The 18330-nt window shown below is 41.7% G+C and overlaps 1 protein-coding gene across 2 annotated transcripts in view; it reads right to left on the bottom strand.

The window, feature by feature from the left end:
• COL15A1 (collagen type XV alpha 1 chain) overlaps window positions 1–18330 on the bottom strand; it is a 222073-nt gene that overhangs the window by 128038 nt on the left and 75705 nt on the right. For both annotated transcript variants that reach the window (XM_044452802.1, XM_044452793.1), the window contains exons 3-7: window positions 15545–16092; window positions 11437–11511; window positions 10307–10396; window positions 2713–2857; window positions 322–440 (exon numbers count right to left, since the gene is read on the bottom strand). In XM_044452802.1, the coding sequence (XP_044308737.1) occupies window positions 322–440; window positions 2713–2857; window positions 10307–10396; window positions 11437–11511; window positions 15545–16092 (977 nt within the window). The remainder of the gene's footprint in view (window positions 1–321; window positions 441–2712; window positions 2858–10306; window positions 10397–11436; window positions 11512–15544; window positions 16093–18330) is intronic.

The raw sequence follows: 18330 nt of genomic DNA, 5'->3' as shown, positions 1-18330 counted from the left end.
AGGGCAGTGAAGGCTTCCTTTGTTTTTCACTTTAAAGCACAATTAAAATTGGAAGACAACACCTTGAAACCTTTCTAAGTTTATTTATGAACCTACACACACAGCTGCATAGGATAATTTATGAGTGCAGACCAGCCCTAATACATCATGTTCTATTGAAAAGATGACTTAAACCCCAGTTCCACTGGCCCTCTGTAAGGATTCTGAGCATAATGGATTTTCAGAGAAATCCTATGCATGCCTATTCATTTAGTGCAGCTTACTTTCAGGCAAACAGGTGCAGAAATTCAACCTGCCTCACACATCAAACTATGTGCTTACTTTTTCTCTGCTTGGACCTTCCAGAATACCATCATAAGGCTCAGGTTCTGTTTTTAATATTCCTTGAGATACAGTGGTAGATTCACTTTCCTGTTGACTGATTTCTGTGGTGGTTGCACCTAATGACGATAGAAATTGAAAACTACATAAAATGTGGAAGGCTACACAGAATTGCATTTACTAGGGTAAAGAACTACACATAAGAACATAGGTAGTAAGACATTAATTGGTCCATAAGAAAAAAGAAAGAAATACAGAAAACAAAGACTATAAGTAGAAATACTAAAAGAGAAAACCAAATCTTCTTAAACTGAAAGCAACTGTTAAAAAATTGGTTAATTAAAATAATGATCAAACCTTGAAAAATTATTTTACAAAAATGATTAGAATTCAGTCATAATAGCACAGAATAAATTTCAGAGCTGAATATAGTGGTGAGAAGTCAAGGAACTGGTGTTTTAATCCCTTATATGTTTTAATCTTTCAGTTTCATTGGTGAGTTCGGTGAACGAAAGAGCTGTGCCCAGGCTTATGCAGTATCCTCAGTCCTGCTACTAGTAGTGAGCAAGAGACAGCTAAATTCCACAGCAATTATGTGGCTTAGTAGTTACAAACTGGGAAGCCTCTCCTAGCCTTATCACACCCCCCACATTTGTAATATGGATTTATATACTGACCTCTTTAATAATGCTGTTATTAAGGACAAGTAAAATAATGTATATGCTTTGAACACACGGAAGGAAGTACTTCTCACAACACACTGTTAAAATATGGATGACTTTAGAAAGGGATTAGATAAATTCATGGATAATAGGGTCATTAATCTTAATAGCTATATAATACCCTCCAGTGTAAGAGGCAAAGCCAAAAGCAAAAGAAGAAGACTGGCTATGAGATGGTTCTGTTCCCATAAAGGAAGCCACAGTTTGAATTTACAAGAGCCGACTCATGTAGCAACATCAGAGGTGACCTGGGCTTTTCTTCCTTAGGTTTCTATTATGCATTCAACATTTCTCACTCACAGTTGTGATGGCCAGTTTTGCAGGTGTTTGCAGAGTAAGGAAAATATAGTATTATTTATGAAAGTGAAACAAAATGCATTTACACATTTATGTAAATATGTGATTCTACCATACCACAACACCACCCAGATGTTATGGAGCAGAACAGCAAGGGGGAAAAGCTCTTTGAGCACAGGTCTAATTTCAGTTCTTTGCTGAAAGCAACAATACATAAATAAGATTAACATTGTGTAGAAAAACTCAATGTCTGTGCATATAGGTTTCTGAGGATACTGATGGGAAGGTGTTCTTGCACTCATGCACTGCATATAGACTTCTCATGTGCATTTGGTTGGCCACTGTGCAAACAGAATGTGGGACTAAATAGACTCAGTATGGCTCCTGTGTTCTTATATAAATAGGAGATATGCACTGCACACACTTGTAGCAATAACGCTATTCGTAGTTATATAGCACTTCAGAGCATTCAGGGCATTTCAAACATTCCTTTTCCAGCTCTGTAAGATAGATAGGTTGGCCATTGCCCCATATTGCAGGTGGAGCAACTGAGGCTGAGCAAGTGGCTTTCTTCCCCCTCCCCCATTCTTTATTTTTTTAAGACAAAAAAAAAACCATAAATACATCACAACAACAAAAACACAATAATAAAACTAAATAATAAAGTGCCCCCACCGCCCCGGAGACCAATGCTACTACCATTCATATACTATAACAAATAATATATACTTCACTTATTTCCATATCCCCTCTAGAAGTTCATATAATCTTGACTGGGTTTACAGGCTTTGCCTTCTGTAAGTACTGTTTTTACAAAATCTTCCTAAATTTCATTATATTTATTTGCTTTCATTAACCCTCTTTTAATTTTTATTTCTGTCATCAGTTTATCATTAATTACCATGTTCCATATTTCATTATACCATTCATGCCTTTACAAAACCCTATTCTGTTTCCAATATTTAACTATCACTAGCCTAACTGCCATTATCGCAAGTGGCTTTTTTGAGGCTACACTCTGAGATCATGGCAGGGGCTTCCTCCACACTAGTCTCTTGGCCTTGATACTAAAACAGCATGGCCATATCAATTGCATTGGACTACACATAGTGGCAAGTGTTCAGTGTGCCAGGCCATGGGGAAAGTTTTTTGATTACACCTATTTCCACTGTTAGATACAGCCAATGTCTTACTTTCAGAAATTTGATCAAATTCTCACTACACACACAGAGGTATAGGTCAACTAACATGTTTATTACCAGAACAAGTTCATTGTGCCAAGAAGCACATCTTCAAAGATGTGCTAAATATTGCCTGCAGATAAAGTTTCTATCCAGAATAACATACAAGCAAATATTAAAATATGCAATGCCTTTTGCTTCAGGTTTTGTTGGGCCCACTGTTTCTTCCAAGAGATGGTGTCCTGAGAAATCCATTTCTTCAGAATGGGGAGACATGGTTGGTGGTGCTCCTACTGGTCCAGCTGTTGCTTCTTCAGATACATTCCCAGGTAATTGCTAGGCAAGAATATAAAGCAAATATTATCTGGACATTGTCTCATGGAAAAGACTTAGGCATGAGAGGTACTGTATAAGACAAAGAGCCTTGTTCTGTCTCAAAAGTTGACATTCATTGTTCAGATCCAAGTAGCTTGCAAATAAATAATCTACACTGTTTCTTATTGATATTACCTAATTCTTTGCAGAGAATTGGCTGTTGCTTCTTGCAGACAGACATTGATAAGCCTAGCCACTGTTACCATGCAGGGACACCTGAAGGTATTTTGGTGCTCCAGCCAAGGTATGGTTTGGGCACACAAACCCTCCCATGCTACTACTATTTGTCTTGAAGAGCATGAAATGTGCTCATGGGGCCTTTAACTGATCCAGTGCCCCTCATTCATTGCACACATTCCCAAAGGTAGCAAACTGACTGGTTCAGTTTTTCAGTGCATAGCAAACTATGGAAAAGACTGTAATTTAAAATGGTACAACACTGTAATCTGGACTATGTACCAAGCTTTTCCCAGGTAGTAGTGCTGCTGCCTGCCTCAGAAATGTTTAATGTCCTGGATTTCTTTGCATCCCTGACAACTATCCATTTTTGCATTTCCCTAAAAATGAGAAATGGCCCTGCTACCATGCAGTATTTTCAGCACTGAAACTACTTCTGCTGACCACCTTCTTTTCTCATTCCAATTTAATTATGGCAATTCCTTGCACTCTTCTCCATCATTACTCTTCCCACTCAACTTCCTTTCTACGGAAAGTGTGGCAGTGCCAGCCTATTAGAAGGGGCTGCTTCCTGTGTATGACCAATATGTGGCAAGGAAGGGAAGCCAGCCTTGAGCTCAAGGACAATTGTCCTACCTGAGTACACTTAATGTGGTTTATATCTGTACCCTTCTGTGCAAGTAGGTCCTACTTACCTGACCAGCCCACTGTGCACAAACATACTGAAGTGTATGTATCCCTTGCACAGGGCCTAACTTGCATGTCCATAAAAGTCTTAGTTCACACTCACCATGTTCCAACACTTATCCCATGCAGGATACATCAGTTTTCCTCCATCTAGTGCCCTAAGATGAGTTGGACTAGAGCTCCCAGAATCTCCCAGCCAGCAAACTAGCCCTCTATTTATCACTTGACAAGAACAGTTAACTGTGGACAGTGATAAAAGCTAGAAGTGATACACACAGAGAGAATTCTGGCATAAATGCTAGAAAGAAAGATGGAGCTGGAACAAATTACCACAAGGTTGAAAGGCTATGGATACTGACTGTGTTGCAGTATCCACTCATTGAACAGAAACAATTTTAACCAGATTTTCATCCTCATTTTATGAATACACATTGGCACTAATGTGTATTCAAATATATATGTTAATCCACATTAGTAAATTCATATTAATTAATAGAAATTATAACATGTGCAAACTCGCAAATTAACAGAATTTCCCCCTAGAAGTGAAAAACTAGTTTGCAAGTTTGCAGAATCCATGTGAATCAGAAAAAAGCAAGTCTACTGTGGAATCTGCTGGTCAGACTCCCAGAAATCCAGACATTTGAAATTTGTTGTAGATTTCTCTGACATTCCCAGACCCCTCACATGTTTGCACCTAGGTTTTAAGTAATAATTATAGATATTCCCCCCACCCACCCCTCAAAAAGAATTGTATACATTGGTCCTAGGTGGACCAGTGCTCATTTCTTGGTAGATGATAATGGCATAAAAACATTCTTCCCATGAAAGAAGGCAGTATTTAATGAAAAATCATAGAAGGTTTATATATAAAACATAGCTAGCATCAAAGATGATGTTTATTATATTTTGAAATGCTTATCACTTTATATGTATTGATCTGACTGTTTATTTGCTTCATATATTCTGAGCTCTATTGAACAAAATCTTTAGGAAAAGGCAGTATATAAAGCCTATTTTAATCTAATTTAATATTCCAGGAATAGAAGCAGATAATTATCAAAGTAAATATTAAGTCATGGGTGAAATGGTGTGGGTCTGACATCCATCTGCAGCATATGCATAGCAACAGCAGAAGACCCATTCAGACCATGAGTGTTCTCAAGCATCTCTCCTGGAAGCATAGGTGATGCTAGAGATCAGCAAGTTGAGGCAAATGCCCATGGAGGGGCCACTGTGCTAGTGTGGCCACCATTTTACTCTCTCAAGTAGTCAGAAGCTCTACACAGAACCACCCTGCCCTTGTATGGTGGCAGAACTAGCTGCCCATGGGTTGCTGTCATAATGTGCAAGCCTAACTAGTACCGCAATGCTGCAAAAGCATTTGTAATATAGGAAGGGAGCAGGGGAAGGTGAAGGGAAATACATCTACCTGGGGATGAAGAAAACAAACCACAGTTTGGCTGATCATCTGTCAGACAAATCCTGAATAGGGCAACAAGCGAGGTGTTAAGCATGGATTAGCCTTATATACATACTGGGTCACTATCAATGGGCCCCACTCCCATCTGTACATAACATTAACTTGAGTGGGAAGAAACCCTAGCAGAATCCATCTCTCCAGAATTCAGACTTCCTCACAAACTTGGCTTGGTCCTGCAAAGCAAGCCAAGCAAAGGAGAAGTCTGCAGAGGCTCACAGACCCCCAGCTGTGCAACTGACAACCTTCCCCAGCCACCATTCTTGGCAGCCAAACTGTTTCCCTGCTTGCTGCTGCTGGTGGTGACACTGACGAGCATGGATGAATGGTGTTGCTTACACAGTGTATGGGGCTTAATTCCTGGTGAGCAATCCACAAACCCTGGGCACACTCACCAGGAACTCAGACTCTGGGCTCCTGCAAAGCAAAGCAGAGTCTGGAGTGCCAAAACCAGGGAATCTGGTGGATTTTCCACACAAACCCTCCAGTTGTGCAAACCGCTCCAGAAGCATTTGCAGACTTCCTCTCAACTTGGCTCATTTTCTAGTATGGAGCCCAGCATGAAAGGAAGTTCACAAATGCTAGAGGGGCAGATTCTACCAGGTGTCATCCCAATCCTAGTTGCACTTGAACCCATAATGACAACCCACAGTCCAACAACCCATACTAGAGATTGCTGTTATATGCAAAGCAGAACAATGAGTCTACCTTCCCAAGAAGCATTGCTGCCTGCTTCCACCTCCTAATTGCTACCACTTAGTTGCTTGTCAGGAAAAGAAACAATGAGCAGGGGTATCTACTGCTTCTCTTCCATAGCACAAATGGGCCAGAGCAAGAAGCAGATGAACAAAGCAGGATACAATGACAGAGGAGGAACAAGTCAGGGAGGCCCTAGCAGAGTGGGCTGCTGCTGGTGTGTGAGCCTCAATGGGTAGCCAACCATGCAAACCCTCAGCACTAGACCTGAAGACTGGGTAAGCATTGGATCAGAATGGCAATACAGCGAAGCACTCCATTGGTTAGCATGTCTTGTCAGCTGCCTCCATCCCTTCCTAGTTCATGTGGGATGTGACTCAACCAAGAACCTCCAAGAGCTGGTCCAGCCTGACAGTCCTGCACTCCCCTCCTTGGTTTCTTCCTCTGCCCTGTTTAATTGCTTCAGCTTCCTTGGTCTCATACAACATGCCTGGCTGAGTGCCAGAGATAACCAGCTGGTTTCAGCTGCCCCAATACAACCTTCTCCTTTGATGGTTCCAGTGCCTCAGAGACCTTCCCCTCTAAGGACCGTGACAATGAATTCATTCCTTTGAGAGGGATAGCTCCCTTGCCTGAAAAAGCAGACACCATTGTTTCCTTTGATGCACTGAGCTGAAAGTGGGCATACATTTCCTGAGATATCAAACTCTGAGTGAAACTTATTTCCAAATATGGGATGAAGTGATGTTTCTCTCTTGTAGGAACACTTTGCAAAGTGTCCTAGGCAAGCTTGGCATTGATAAGCAGCTTGACCTCACTGGCAGCTGGGTTATTAAAAATACAGCCCTTGTCTACCCCCAGGCAAAATTTGTAACACTCCCATGTGAACATCAGCTTTTCAAAACTAATTTGTAAGAGGCTGTGGTGGTTCTCCTATACTATCCTCAGCTTGGTTGTGTGTCCAATTTGGAAATTGGCAAGAAAGGTTACCCTGAAATCCAATGGCCATTCTCCTCAGTCAGCACATAAATATTTGGACTTGTTGGCATTTAGACACTTCACAGCTGGCAAGAGGGTTTTAAGGGTTTTTTAAAGGCAACATCAATCTTGGGAGACTTGAGGCACTGGAGTTCTCTTCCCAACATATGCTTTAAAGTCCCTGGGCATTACTTTAATATATTTGTTTAGGAAAAAAACAAAAACAAAAAAATGAAGCATTCTTGTTTTCAGCCAAGAAAGTATTTCCCATTAAATTCTAACTGCTTTTGGAAAAATGGATTGCTTTACTAGGCTTTCCGGCTTATGGTTGCTTGGCTCAGAAATCCACATAGTGTAAAACATGGGGTGATTATCTCACACAAAGAGCCTTACTGTAGCTGTAACTAGGGTTCACAGACTGCTCTTTGTCTGGAAGCAGATTAAAGCTCAGAAAACAGTTGTCAGACAGTGAGTGCAGAATGGAAACAACTGCATGGGATAGTCCTTGCTCCTAAACTATGAAATCACCTCCCTCTCAGTTCCATTCCATGAATTTTGGTCTGGATCTGATAGGAGGTCATTGAACTATGAGCTAGTTTTAAGGGAGGCCAGGGGTGGGGTCACATGACGTGACAAACCACAGTGGGTTTTTACCATTGTTGGTCTATCATGTCATCAGAACCCTGTTGAGGTATTTCACTGTTTTTTTATATTGTTATTTATTTTATATTGTTGGTTTTATATTGTTATTTTTGTATTTTATTGTATTTTATTCTGTGCTGTGAGCCGCCCCGAGGCTTCGGCAAGGGGCGGCATAGAAATGTTTTAATAAAAATAAATAAATAAATAAATAAACTGTGGCACATGTAGTTTTTAAATACCAGGAACAGAATCAAGGAACCCTCTGCTCCATGGCCCTCTTGTGTGTGAGTGGAGAGGGCAAGGGTCAGCTGGGGGTGGTACCCTGGTGGGGACTGCATGCCTCAGATGATTCCCCTGCGGACCTCCACTTGTGCTCTGGCTTGCTGGAGGGGGTTCCCCAGCCCAGCACTCATCTGGGTACCTTTCTGGAGAATGACAGCAATGAGACCGCTAGGCTGACAAGCCAGACTAAGAAAAGGTGGTCAGTGCTGCCTCCCCTTCATTGCTGCCACTTGCCAAAAAGATGCCCAGATGGGTGCTGGACTGGGGACACCTTGCTTACACATGGGAGCGAGAATGGGGGATATGTGGAGAATCAGCTGAGTGGTGAATCCCCAGCCGGGCACTGCAACTATATTTTAATACCATATTAAATTTTTTAAAAATCAGACACCCTTCCATCTGATTCCCCCTTTTTGCCTGAGCGAGGATTGAGCAGGCCTCCTCCTACTCCAGCAGTCCCCTCTGGAGCAGGAGGAGAGGGTGCCTGATCAGCTCCCTCATCTGCACTTCAGCAGAGACTGCTTGACAGCCCCACCGAGCTAAATGTGACCAGATCAAGGCTCTCAAGGAGAGTCTTCATTCTTCCTACACTGGCTCCTTGGATACTGACTGGAGAACTGAGGGAGGGAAATGGTAGGAGGGAGAAGGATTACCTGGAGCCTGTCTGTCAGGCACATCAAGGTAAAAAGATTGCAACCATGGTAACTACACAGGGTTGCTTGTTGTGACATGCGAACCCAGCCCAAGACTCAGTCTGAGATGACTCTCCAATCCAGTTTTCTGCAATTTGACGTACTATAAAATAGAATTCTGGACATTGGCTATGCTGGCTGGGGCTCATTGGAACTGAAGTGCAAAACAGCTTGGAAGACACCAGTTTAGGAAATGCTGCTGTAGTGTAACCAAAGTACAAAAATTCAATCCTTACCTAAACATGAAATAAGGCCCAGAATGTGCTTTACAGAATTGAGACTACTGCCTCTCCCCACCAGCTCCTTTAAATAACTCTTCTACACATGATACAAGGCAGGTATCTCTAAAATCATAAAGATTAATGAGTGGAGTGCAACATTTTAATTAGGAAAAATAAGCACACCATACTAGATGTATCTCTTTATATAAATGCATAGTGTATCTTTACAGCTGAATTTTTCCTAACATTTTTGAGGCCATTTTGGAGCTTCCTACCAGGGCAAAAATATTTGAAGAATCTGGAAGGAATCAAAAGCAGTTTGAAGGGACTAGTGAAACTTGCCATTCTTTGGAAGGGGGGTAGGGTTTCACATGCTTGGCTCAATTCCATTCTAAAGCCTTTGGGATTGAGTACAGCTATTGTAGATTATGTAGAGAGGACATGATCATCCAACACAATTTATTGACTGCTTTCAGACATTACTCCAAGTAGCAACACTAGTAGTAATATACCCCCCACCCCCTTTCAGTGGGCATGGATGGGGAGATTTCCACATGTTAAGGGCAAGATATCTCTCCAGACCAATCACCTGCTGCTGCTACAATTATGGTATGGATCAGGGCCATTGATATTAGATAACTTTAAAATAGTATTAGCTTCATGGGGCCCAAGTCTGTTAATGGCTAGTAGTGAAGATGCCTATATAGTACCTTTCTAATCAGAGGCAATGTGTCCACCAGTTCCAAGGGAACAGCAGTAGGAGAAGGATGCCATTGCTTACATTCATTTCCTAAGTGAGCTACCCAGAGGCATCTGATTAGAGGAAGCAGGACACTGGACTGGTCTGATCCACCAGATAAATGGACTTTCTAGAAATCTGAAACCACCCTTATGAGACCATGAAAGAGCTTTACAAAAGGAAGTTTTTGCAAATAAAATGAAACTCATGATGAAGACCAGGAGGAGGCAACTTTGGGAGGTCCAGGGGCTACTTTCACCCCCCTCTATCTACCCCTTGGCTGCACATGCATGCATGTACAAGCTTGGACACACACACAGAGTGTGAAGGTTCCAACAAGAGGGGAGGGGAGTAAACCAAACAGAATTTTTAAAAAGTTTTAAACTGTCATGGAGGACCAACAGGGTTGAAGTTTGTTTGCAAAGAAGCTAATTTGATGGCATTCTATAATCCACTCGTGATACCATTTTCTTTGCATACACACTCACTATCTCTGGGTTTGTGTGTGTGGTGTGAGAGAGAGAGCGAGCACACACATGTATATTGTATAAACATACATACACACATACAAACATACATACACACCCCCCCACAAATTTCAGGGGGTGGGAGGGCTTGCACACAAGTGCTACAGGGGCCACATGCAGCCTGCAGGTTGGCCACCCCTGAAGTAAATCTAAGCATAGTGACTTGTCTTTGCTGACTAAGTACATGGAACTAATTAGCATCACTGGATATATAAAACAGCAAAACCTAGTAGACATCATTTTGCTGACTGGGAGGAATCCACAAGTTAAAAGTGAGTAAGGTACTTACTGGAGTTCGTGTGGGCCGAATGACTTCCTGTGTTTCTGGGATACCTTCCTGTTCCTGAATGCTCTCATGACCACTGCTCTCTCCTGATGTCTATGAGAACCAAGTACAATTAAGATTTTAGGTCATGCAATTCAACCGCTACTGGGCATGTATGTTCAGCATATCAAAACTGAGCAAACTGGATAAACACATGTCTGTTCTCCACACTGATTTCTTGCCTGATTACTGAACAGATACAGGAAAACTTTGACTCTATATTTGTGTTATTGTCTACATGTTTGGGTAACAATATTGGTACATACAATTCCCATGTATCAGAGGTAATGGCAAATATTAGGTGACCAATCTTTGAGTCATCAGCTGGAAATTCACATGTATAGGATTTGTGGATATACAGCATTTTCTTTGGGAAAAATTCAGAGCTAAGAAAGATTTGGTAGGAGTTACTGTGCATGCTCAAAAAGCATGTTCTTCCTTTTCCCATTCAGTTTTCAAAGAGCACCAGCATATTCTAGGAAAAAGAATGAGAAAAGGGCTGCTGTATCCATATTGGGTTCATCTTAATCTGTATTCTGTTGATGGGCTCATCTGTTTTAAAACTAAAAATCAAAGCAAAGATATTTTGGGGCACCTCTGGGCTACTCGTGCTAAGGCCTGTAGATCTCAGGCAAACACACCTTCTCAGGGCCATGGCACCAGTAATACAGAAAATCTCTGTATGCAGAGTGCACCAGTAGGCATTGCACTGCCCACTGGGACAACTTGTGCTAAATGAACCTTTTTCCCAACCCAGTTCCATGTAAATCTTCAATAATTTCGGAAGAATAGATATACAGTTAGGATCACAGTGTCCTCTTTTTGTTGCTTTTTATAACTCTCAGTTCCCATGCCATATCATACTTGTTCACCCAGGAACAAGTTCCTACAGAATAGAAAGAGTCTATTTTGCAATCCAAGTTGAATCCTTTCTCAAGTGCTTTTTCATGCATTCCAGAAGGTGAGATTCAAGGTTTGTGGCCTCCGACTGAAGGAAAGTGCACTGGGAGTTTTAAATAACACTGAGCAGGAGGTTGGGGTTCCAGCTTTGTATTGCATTAAAACTCTTGTCGTAATTGCCACAGAGTACTCACATATGGGTCATCATCCTCACATTGGTCCTCGACAGCTCTTGGGTCAGGTTTGATTGTTAGTTGCTGGATGGAGCCCTGAAAGTGTTGAGACAAGTAAGTCAAGGTGACCTTTTAAAAGAATCCCACAATAGCATGTCATAAACATGTGTATCTGCACATACTATTTTTTCTGAAAAGGATCTAAACTATGTGAATACTTGTAAAGGACAGTAGGAGAGGCAGGAAAGAAATAAATAATGTCATCATGTACTCAGTGTGGGACTGGAACTTGGGACCATGGAGCTGACTGGGTGATTTTGGGCCAGTCACATACTCTCAGCCCAACCTATCTCACAGGGATGCTCTTGTGGGGATAAGAGTGAGAGCAGGAGAAGGAGAATTATGAAAGCCACTTCGTAAGAAAAAAGACAGGATATATTTATATAATTATAATAAGTATAATAAAATCTAAGGACTGAGAAGACAGATAACACATGAAAGGGGAGCCAAGCTCTACCACCAAGATTGCAAGTTGGCCAGACTGACCCAAGGCATTCTGCGGCCAGAAGTAAAGAACCATATGGCTCCCATTCTGGTTCTATGTACAAATTTGACTGGACGAGCAGAAATGGTTCTCTTCAACATTGATCATGAGACAGCATGCTCCACTGCATCTGAAAGCAGCAGGCTACCTTAGGAGGCACAGAGCAGGCCTCACAACACACTGATCTTTCCTCCAGCAGCCATCTCCCAGAATCCACTGCTTTACTCTGCCTTATGGCATGGCCAGCCTTGCAACCTGGAGTCCGCATGCTGAGTAAAAGGAAATAAAATTGAACAGAGCTGGACCATTCTTCCTGAGGCTCTAGATTACTACACGCAGTGAAGTGTTTTGTAGAAGAATTATTCAGTATGCATATATATAAACCATATATACCTGTATGCATATATATAAACCAAACCTGCAGTCTGAAGGACTGATAAAGTTTTTCCACTGTGCTCTGTTAAATGGTAAACAGTGGGGTTGGACCCAATGATCTTCTTGAGCAATTTCAGCTGTATTATTGTATTCTATGCAATCAGGTAGAAGGAGAAGGAGCAGCAGCCACTGACGACAACGACAACGACCTATGCTCAATCAGGCCAAAGGTCCATCTAATCCAGGAATGGGAAAGTTGTGGCCCTCCTGATGTTCTGGCCTATAATTCCCATCAGCCCTAGCCAACATAGCTAATGGGATGGATTGCTGGGAGTTGTGGGTCTAAACTTTTGGAAGGCCACATGTGGCCCACTTCAGATAGTCCTGTGATAAAATCTCTCTCTCACACACACATATGACCAGCCAGGTACTGCTAGGAAATAGACAAGCATGTTCTGACAGTAGGGAGACAATTTTCATTTTTCTCCTGAAACTGGTATTGTGAGCTGTTCAGGTTCATGTGAACTACTCAGGAGTTTCAATCTATTAAGTGTTATAAGAATATTTTAACAGAATAATGAATAATTTTTCAGTGATATTCTGCCTCTGAACATGGAAACTCTATTTAGCTACTATAGCTAACACCTGTTAATAGGATGTACAGTGGTACCTTGGCTCACAAACTTAATCCGTTCCAGGACTCTGGTTGTGACCCAAATTGGTCAGGAACCAAGTTAAATTTCCCCATAAGGTTCAATGTAAATAAGGTTACTCCGTTCTATAACTTTTTTAATCAGAAAAATATGAAGCAAAGTGACAAACAACAACAAAGATCACGGCCATCTCCCCCCCCGCCCGCACCCTGAGCATGAGCACAGCCATCTCCCTGCCCCCCACCCCCAGTATGACCACAATCGTGCCCGTCATCCCTGCATGAGCCCGTCATCCCGGCACGCTGTGGGGGAGAGACAGGCACGATCAAGGATGCACGGGGAGGGGGGGGGAGATGGACACAAGCATGGGCGCACTTGGGGGGGGGGGAGATGGGCACAATCATGCTGGAGGGGAGATGACTGATCACAGTTGCGCTCCTGCAGGAAAGATGGGCACAATCACAGGTGCACTCGTGCAGGAAAGACGGGCGCAATCTCAGCCATCTTCCCCCACTGCCCCCAGCATGATCACAGTCATCTCCCCACTCGGGGGGCGGGGGGCGGGGAGATGGCCATGATCGCAGTCGCCACCCAATGCAGAGTTTGCGATCTGAGTCTACATTTTTATGAAATTTTGGTTCACTACCTGATTTTGGTTGTGAACTGAGGCATTTGTGAGGGGAGGTACCACTGTATTTGTGTAAAGCCTTTCTAAAATCATTGACACCAGTGTTCATCTTGTGTCAGCCAATGGTTACAACAGAGAACCTGCCTAAAATACCACACAAGCCAATATTAAGGTTTAAAACTGTCACAGCCAAAATCAATGACTGACCCATATTGTATAGCAAGGAAATCTGCTTAGCTGATAGAGGCAAACTAGGGTAAAAGTGGTTTAGGAAAGCCAGGTTCTCATTTTCTCAAGAAAGGAATATGCTGTGTTTTGCTGTACCTGGATTCCAAAACTTTATGAAAATTTGTTCAAGCAATAGGATGCTGGGAACCAGCATCATTACTGATCTAAGTCATTTGACTTCCTAGGGAACTTTCTGGTATTGCTGCTCACAAGACCTCTGTGGTGTGCCATTTGGTCATGATCTATCTTTTCAGAGTCATGACACTAAAATTCTTTCACAACCATTGAAATTACTGTTTAATTTAATAAGAGAAAACAAAACTCATGTTCTTTGTTTTCATTTGGCTCCAGCTTTTCTGTTTGGCCAAGTTCCCTATTTCTGTTGGAATCAAGGAGGTTTTCAACTCCAAACAAAACTTGGCAGAAGGATAATTTAATAAACCTGATCATGCTTAGGAAACATATGTAAAGAGTTTAGTTTTGTTTCATTTTAATGGCATAAATTAGAGGTTACTGGACTTTCCATGGGTCTGTGAGTGTTTTCCATGTACAGGGGGTGATCATCCAATTTACACTGTGCCTTATCCTGCTACACCAGGTTGAGACAACATGATAATCCATTCACAAGAGTGGAGCATGGGTTGAACCATGGGTTGTTCATCATAGTTTGTTATCTCAGCTGGGTTCAGACAACAAGATAACCTATGTTTCAAGAACAACCCATGCTCAACTCATACTCAACCCTTGGGTATGGGTTATTATGACTTGAAAATATACATTATCCTGATTAGGAAAGACTGAAAGAGATCAGCTACCAGCCCTGGGGTTGGTAACAAACCATTAACATTGCAGTTTGAAATAACATGAACCAGCATCTTAAAAACCAATAAATGTCAAACTCTGCCCAATAAAACAAGGCTTGCTATTGACCCACTGAGTTCTGCCATATTTTGCTCATGATGATTTGCCTGGCTCCTCTATCACTTGCTAAGCTGTGGTGCAGCAGGGCTCACAGGGTCAGCATTTTTCAGCTATTTGATTAGTAGGGATGATGATCTCATTTGCCATCCCATTCAGACCTCCCTGTTCCTCCCTTTGAGCTTAGTTGCAATTCTTACAATAGCTACAGGGAAATGCATTTTTCTAGCAGCATGTAACAGAAAGTATTCTGTGATGGCTGGGCTTTGAAAGGGTATTTAATGCCCATTGGCTCAGCCACTTTGGGTACTTCCAGATGGTGGGTGCCTGGCATGACCAGTAAAAACTGGTTTTTTTAATGATTCTATTTTTAAATTGTATTTTTTATTTTCTAATGTTTTATTATTGATATGCCATCCATGATCCACCAAACCCTGCCAACATTTACTTACCATCAACCAAGGTTCAGATTTGTTTTTAAAACATTAAAAGATGGACTATCTTCATGAGCCCTCCCCATGTTCAGAGGAATGAATGGTCTTACAAATATGCATCTTGGTTGATACTGTTTTAAAATTCTGTATTCTTTCCTGCTGCACCATCCTGGTGCCCTTTCTTTGCTCCCTGGGTTCAAGTATCTGTTTTGCTTCTTCCTTTTTTAATTCCTGCCAAAACAACAATCGAGCTTAGTGGCTACAGACCAGGGATTCTACCTATTTCTTTCTGAACTGCTGTGATGTACTAGTTGCAAAATAATCCACTGACCTGTCATATGATACTTACAGTGAATCGTTCCAATCCAGTAGCTCCAGCATTCCCAATAAATATGCCTGACCCATATTCAAAAGACAATGCCTGAGCTGATCGCTGAAATTGTACTCGGTGATACTCCTCACAGTCCATGAACAATACAATGTCGTTGCCATCTATGGCAATCGTAAAATGATTCCATTTGTTCGTCATCACCGGGACTTTAAAAGAAGCAGCCTCTCGGGATATATGAGAACGTGGCTCAGTGTAGTACATGATTATTCTCTGAGTGTTATCATCTACAGGTGATAGCCTGAGTCCCAAGTAAATTGTCTTCTGAAAGCTATCAGTTATGGCAAACAATACACCTCCATGGTCACTGTTTGGCTTGACAGTAACAGTGATGGCAAAATCTCTGTAGAATGGCTGAGGGATCAGAGTCCTTGTAAGACGGCCGATGTTAGCATCTGGTCCAAAGCTATATGCTGGAAATCCTCCATAGCCAGTGATAAAAGAGACAGAAGGTGGAAGTGGGACCCCTATTAGTTCCGTGAGATCATGATGCCCCTTTGATCCTCTTTCTGTAACACAAGACAGAGACCACCAAGTATTTATTCTAAGACCTGGCTACAGTTTATGTTCAAATCTAAGCAAAATTACTAAATAATTGCTCTGTTTTGCGTAATTTTGCACACAGTTAGTGGGACAGAAATGGCTAAAAGAGACCTAATCTGCCTAACTACATCCATTTATTTCCACATGTGGGAATGTTCTTTAGAGGAAGTTTTCCTTTCTCTCTTCCCAGACCTTCCATGAGGCCACATGTGCCTGGCTACCTTCCAGTCATGTTTATTTCAATGTGTTCATTGAATCCGAACTCTAACCCTAACCTTAACTTGCATGAATAGACAGCTACAGCTAACTTACCTGTTTTGTGAGTTAAATGCAACCTTTTTTGTCCTAACTAATTTGAGTTACTTTTAATACCAAAGAACCTTCCTGAGTCTTAATAGGCAACATGGTGAACAGTCCCACTGTTGCATAAGTTAGTCTGTGTACCTCTCTATGGCATGGCAGTCCTTTTTTCCAACAGGTTATGGGCCCAGACACAGCCAAAAATTATGCAGAGGTTGCAACTCCTTGCAGGGTCAAACAAGAATGTGTGTTTAGAGAGAGAGTGCAAAGGCTGAATTTTGGCTGGCTTGTTTTATAGCTTTGTTTTTGTGACAGAATGATGCAGAAACCTTTTCTCAACACAAAAGGCTAAAGCATCGAGTTCCTCTTTTTTAGGTTTTAAATTTAAGCAAGGAAGATGCTCCCAGTTGTGGTATGGTGGTGGTGGGGTCTTCCTGCTTTCTTACATCCAGGTAATTTGTCACCATACTTACCATTCATGTAAACTAAAGGAATTTCCCTGTGTGCTTGCTGAAAAGAGAAGATTTTTCTTTTTGCTCTATGTACCAGTTGTTTGAATGATAAAAATAGAACAAAATGGCTATGAGCTATATGAAGTCACGGATTTTGTCTAAAAATCGATTTTGTTCCAGCAAAACAGGCAAAATATTTACTGTCCATTTCAAGCCCTGATGATGAGATGGAAGCTGAAAATTGGATAAACACGATGGGACTGCAAAGTCTCTGATATAAACCAGTTTATTTACCTAGAGAATGCCAAGGGAAAAAATAGATAAGACTGAAAATATATACTGATTCAATAGCAAGAAATTTCCACTTCTCTTAGCCCAAGACATTGGCACATTGAAATTAGAAAAACCTTCTGCGTGTAATTTGCATGTTAGTAAAATGACCCACATTTTTGAAGAATTAGGAAAGACTGGTTTTAAACTAAAAGAGCAAAAATCAGGCTTCTTAGTCACAAGCCTTGGAGAAAACTTGCTGTTTTTATAACAGTTTTATCCTAGAAAGTTGAGCAATTTGAATATCATTGGATGGTTAATTGTCCTGTGCTTAAGTGGCCAGAGAACAAAAGGATCCAATTACCTTTCAGGGAGCTTTGCCCCAAAGCAGGAGTAAAGCCTATCACACTGTTGGTTCAAATGTGACAGAAAAGGGCACTTTGCTTAGAACTGCCCCACCCCAAACAATTATGCCCCTCATTCTTCTACAGAGAGAACTCATCCATTTTAAAACAGAAGAATCATGAAGTCTATGAAACACAAAGGTAAATGACAAGCATGGTCTTTCCAAGGCCAAACAAAGCAGTTTTTTGTTAACAGTGTAGAGGAGCCACCTGGCTGGATTAGAATCAAGGGGGAATATCTGGCTTTTGGATAGTGGAGGCAGTTCACATTCCACATGTGATCATAATTTCTTTGATAACCATTTTAGCAATGCTCCAGGAGAGACAGAAATTGCAAATGACCAAGTCATGAAGTTCCAAGCTAAAGGATCTGGGTGTTTGGATTATACTTTGCCTAATGAAAATATCACTAATGTCCTGTATGTACCTGGTCTAAGTTGCAATGTCCAAATTACTTGTATTGGATATGAATGGTTTTGAAGTATGACTTAAAGGAAGACAATATACTGCTACTAGAGTCAATGGCTGAGATCATAAGGCATGACAACTCACCCTAGCAGTAAGCCATGGTGTGTGGGTTGTTCTACAAAGTACCCATGATGAGCCCAAAACACTCCCTCCCCTTGTTCCTTTAGGTCAGGAGTCCTCAAACTATTTCAACAGGGGGCCAGTTGAAAGGTGCCGGTGGTGGGCATGAGTCAGCAAGGAAGCGGGGGTGGGGCACGGTGAGGGGAGGGGAGGCTAGGCGAGGTGGAGGCGGGAGTGCACGGTGAGGGCA

The sequence above is a fragment of the Varanus komodoensis genome, unplaced genomic scaffold (assembly GCF_004798865.1).
Source record: "Varanus komodoensis strain SLA01 unplaced genomic scaffold, ASM479886v1 scaffold10, whole genome shotgun sequence".
Lineage (NCBI taxonomy): Eukaryota > Metazoa > Chordata > Lepidosauria > Squamata > Varanidae > Varanus > Varanus komodoensis.
Note: the sequence above shows the minus strand (reverse complement) of the source record. Positions and strands in the feature narration are given on the sequence as shown.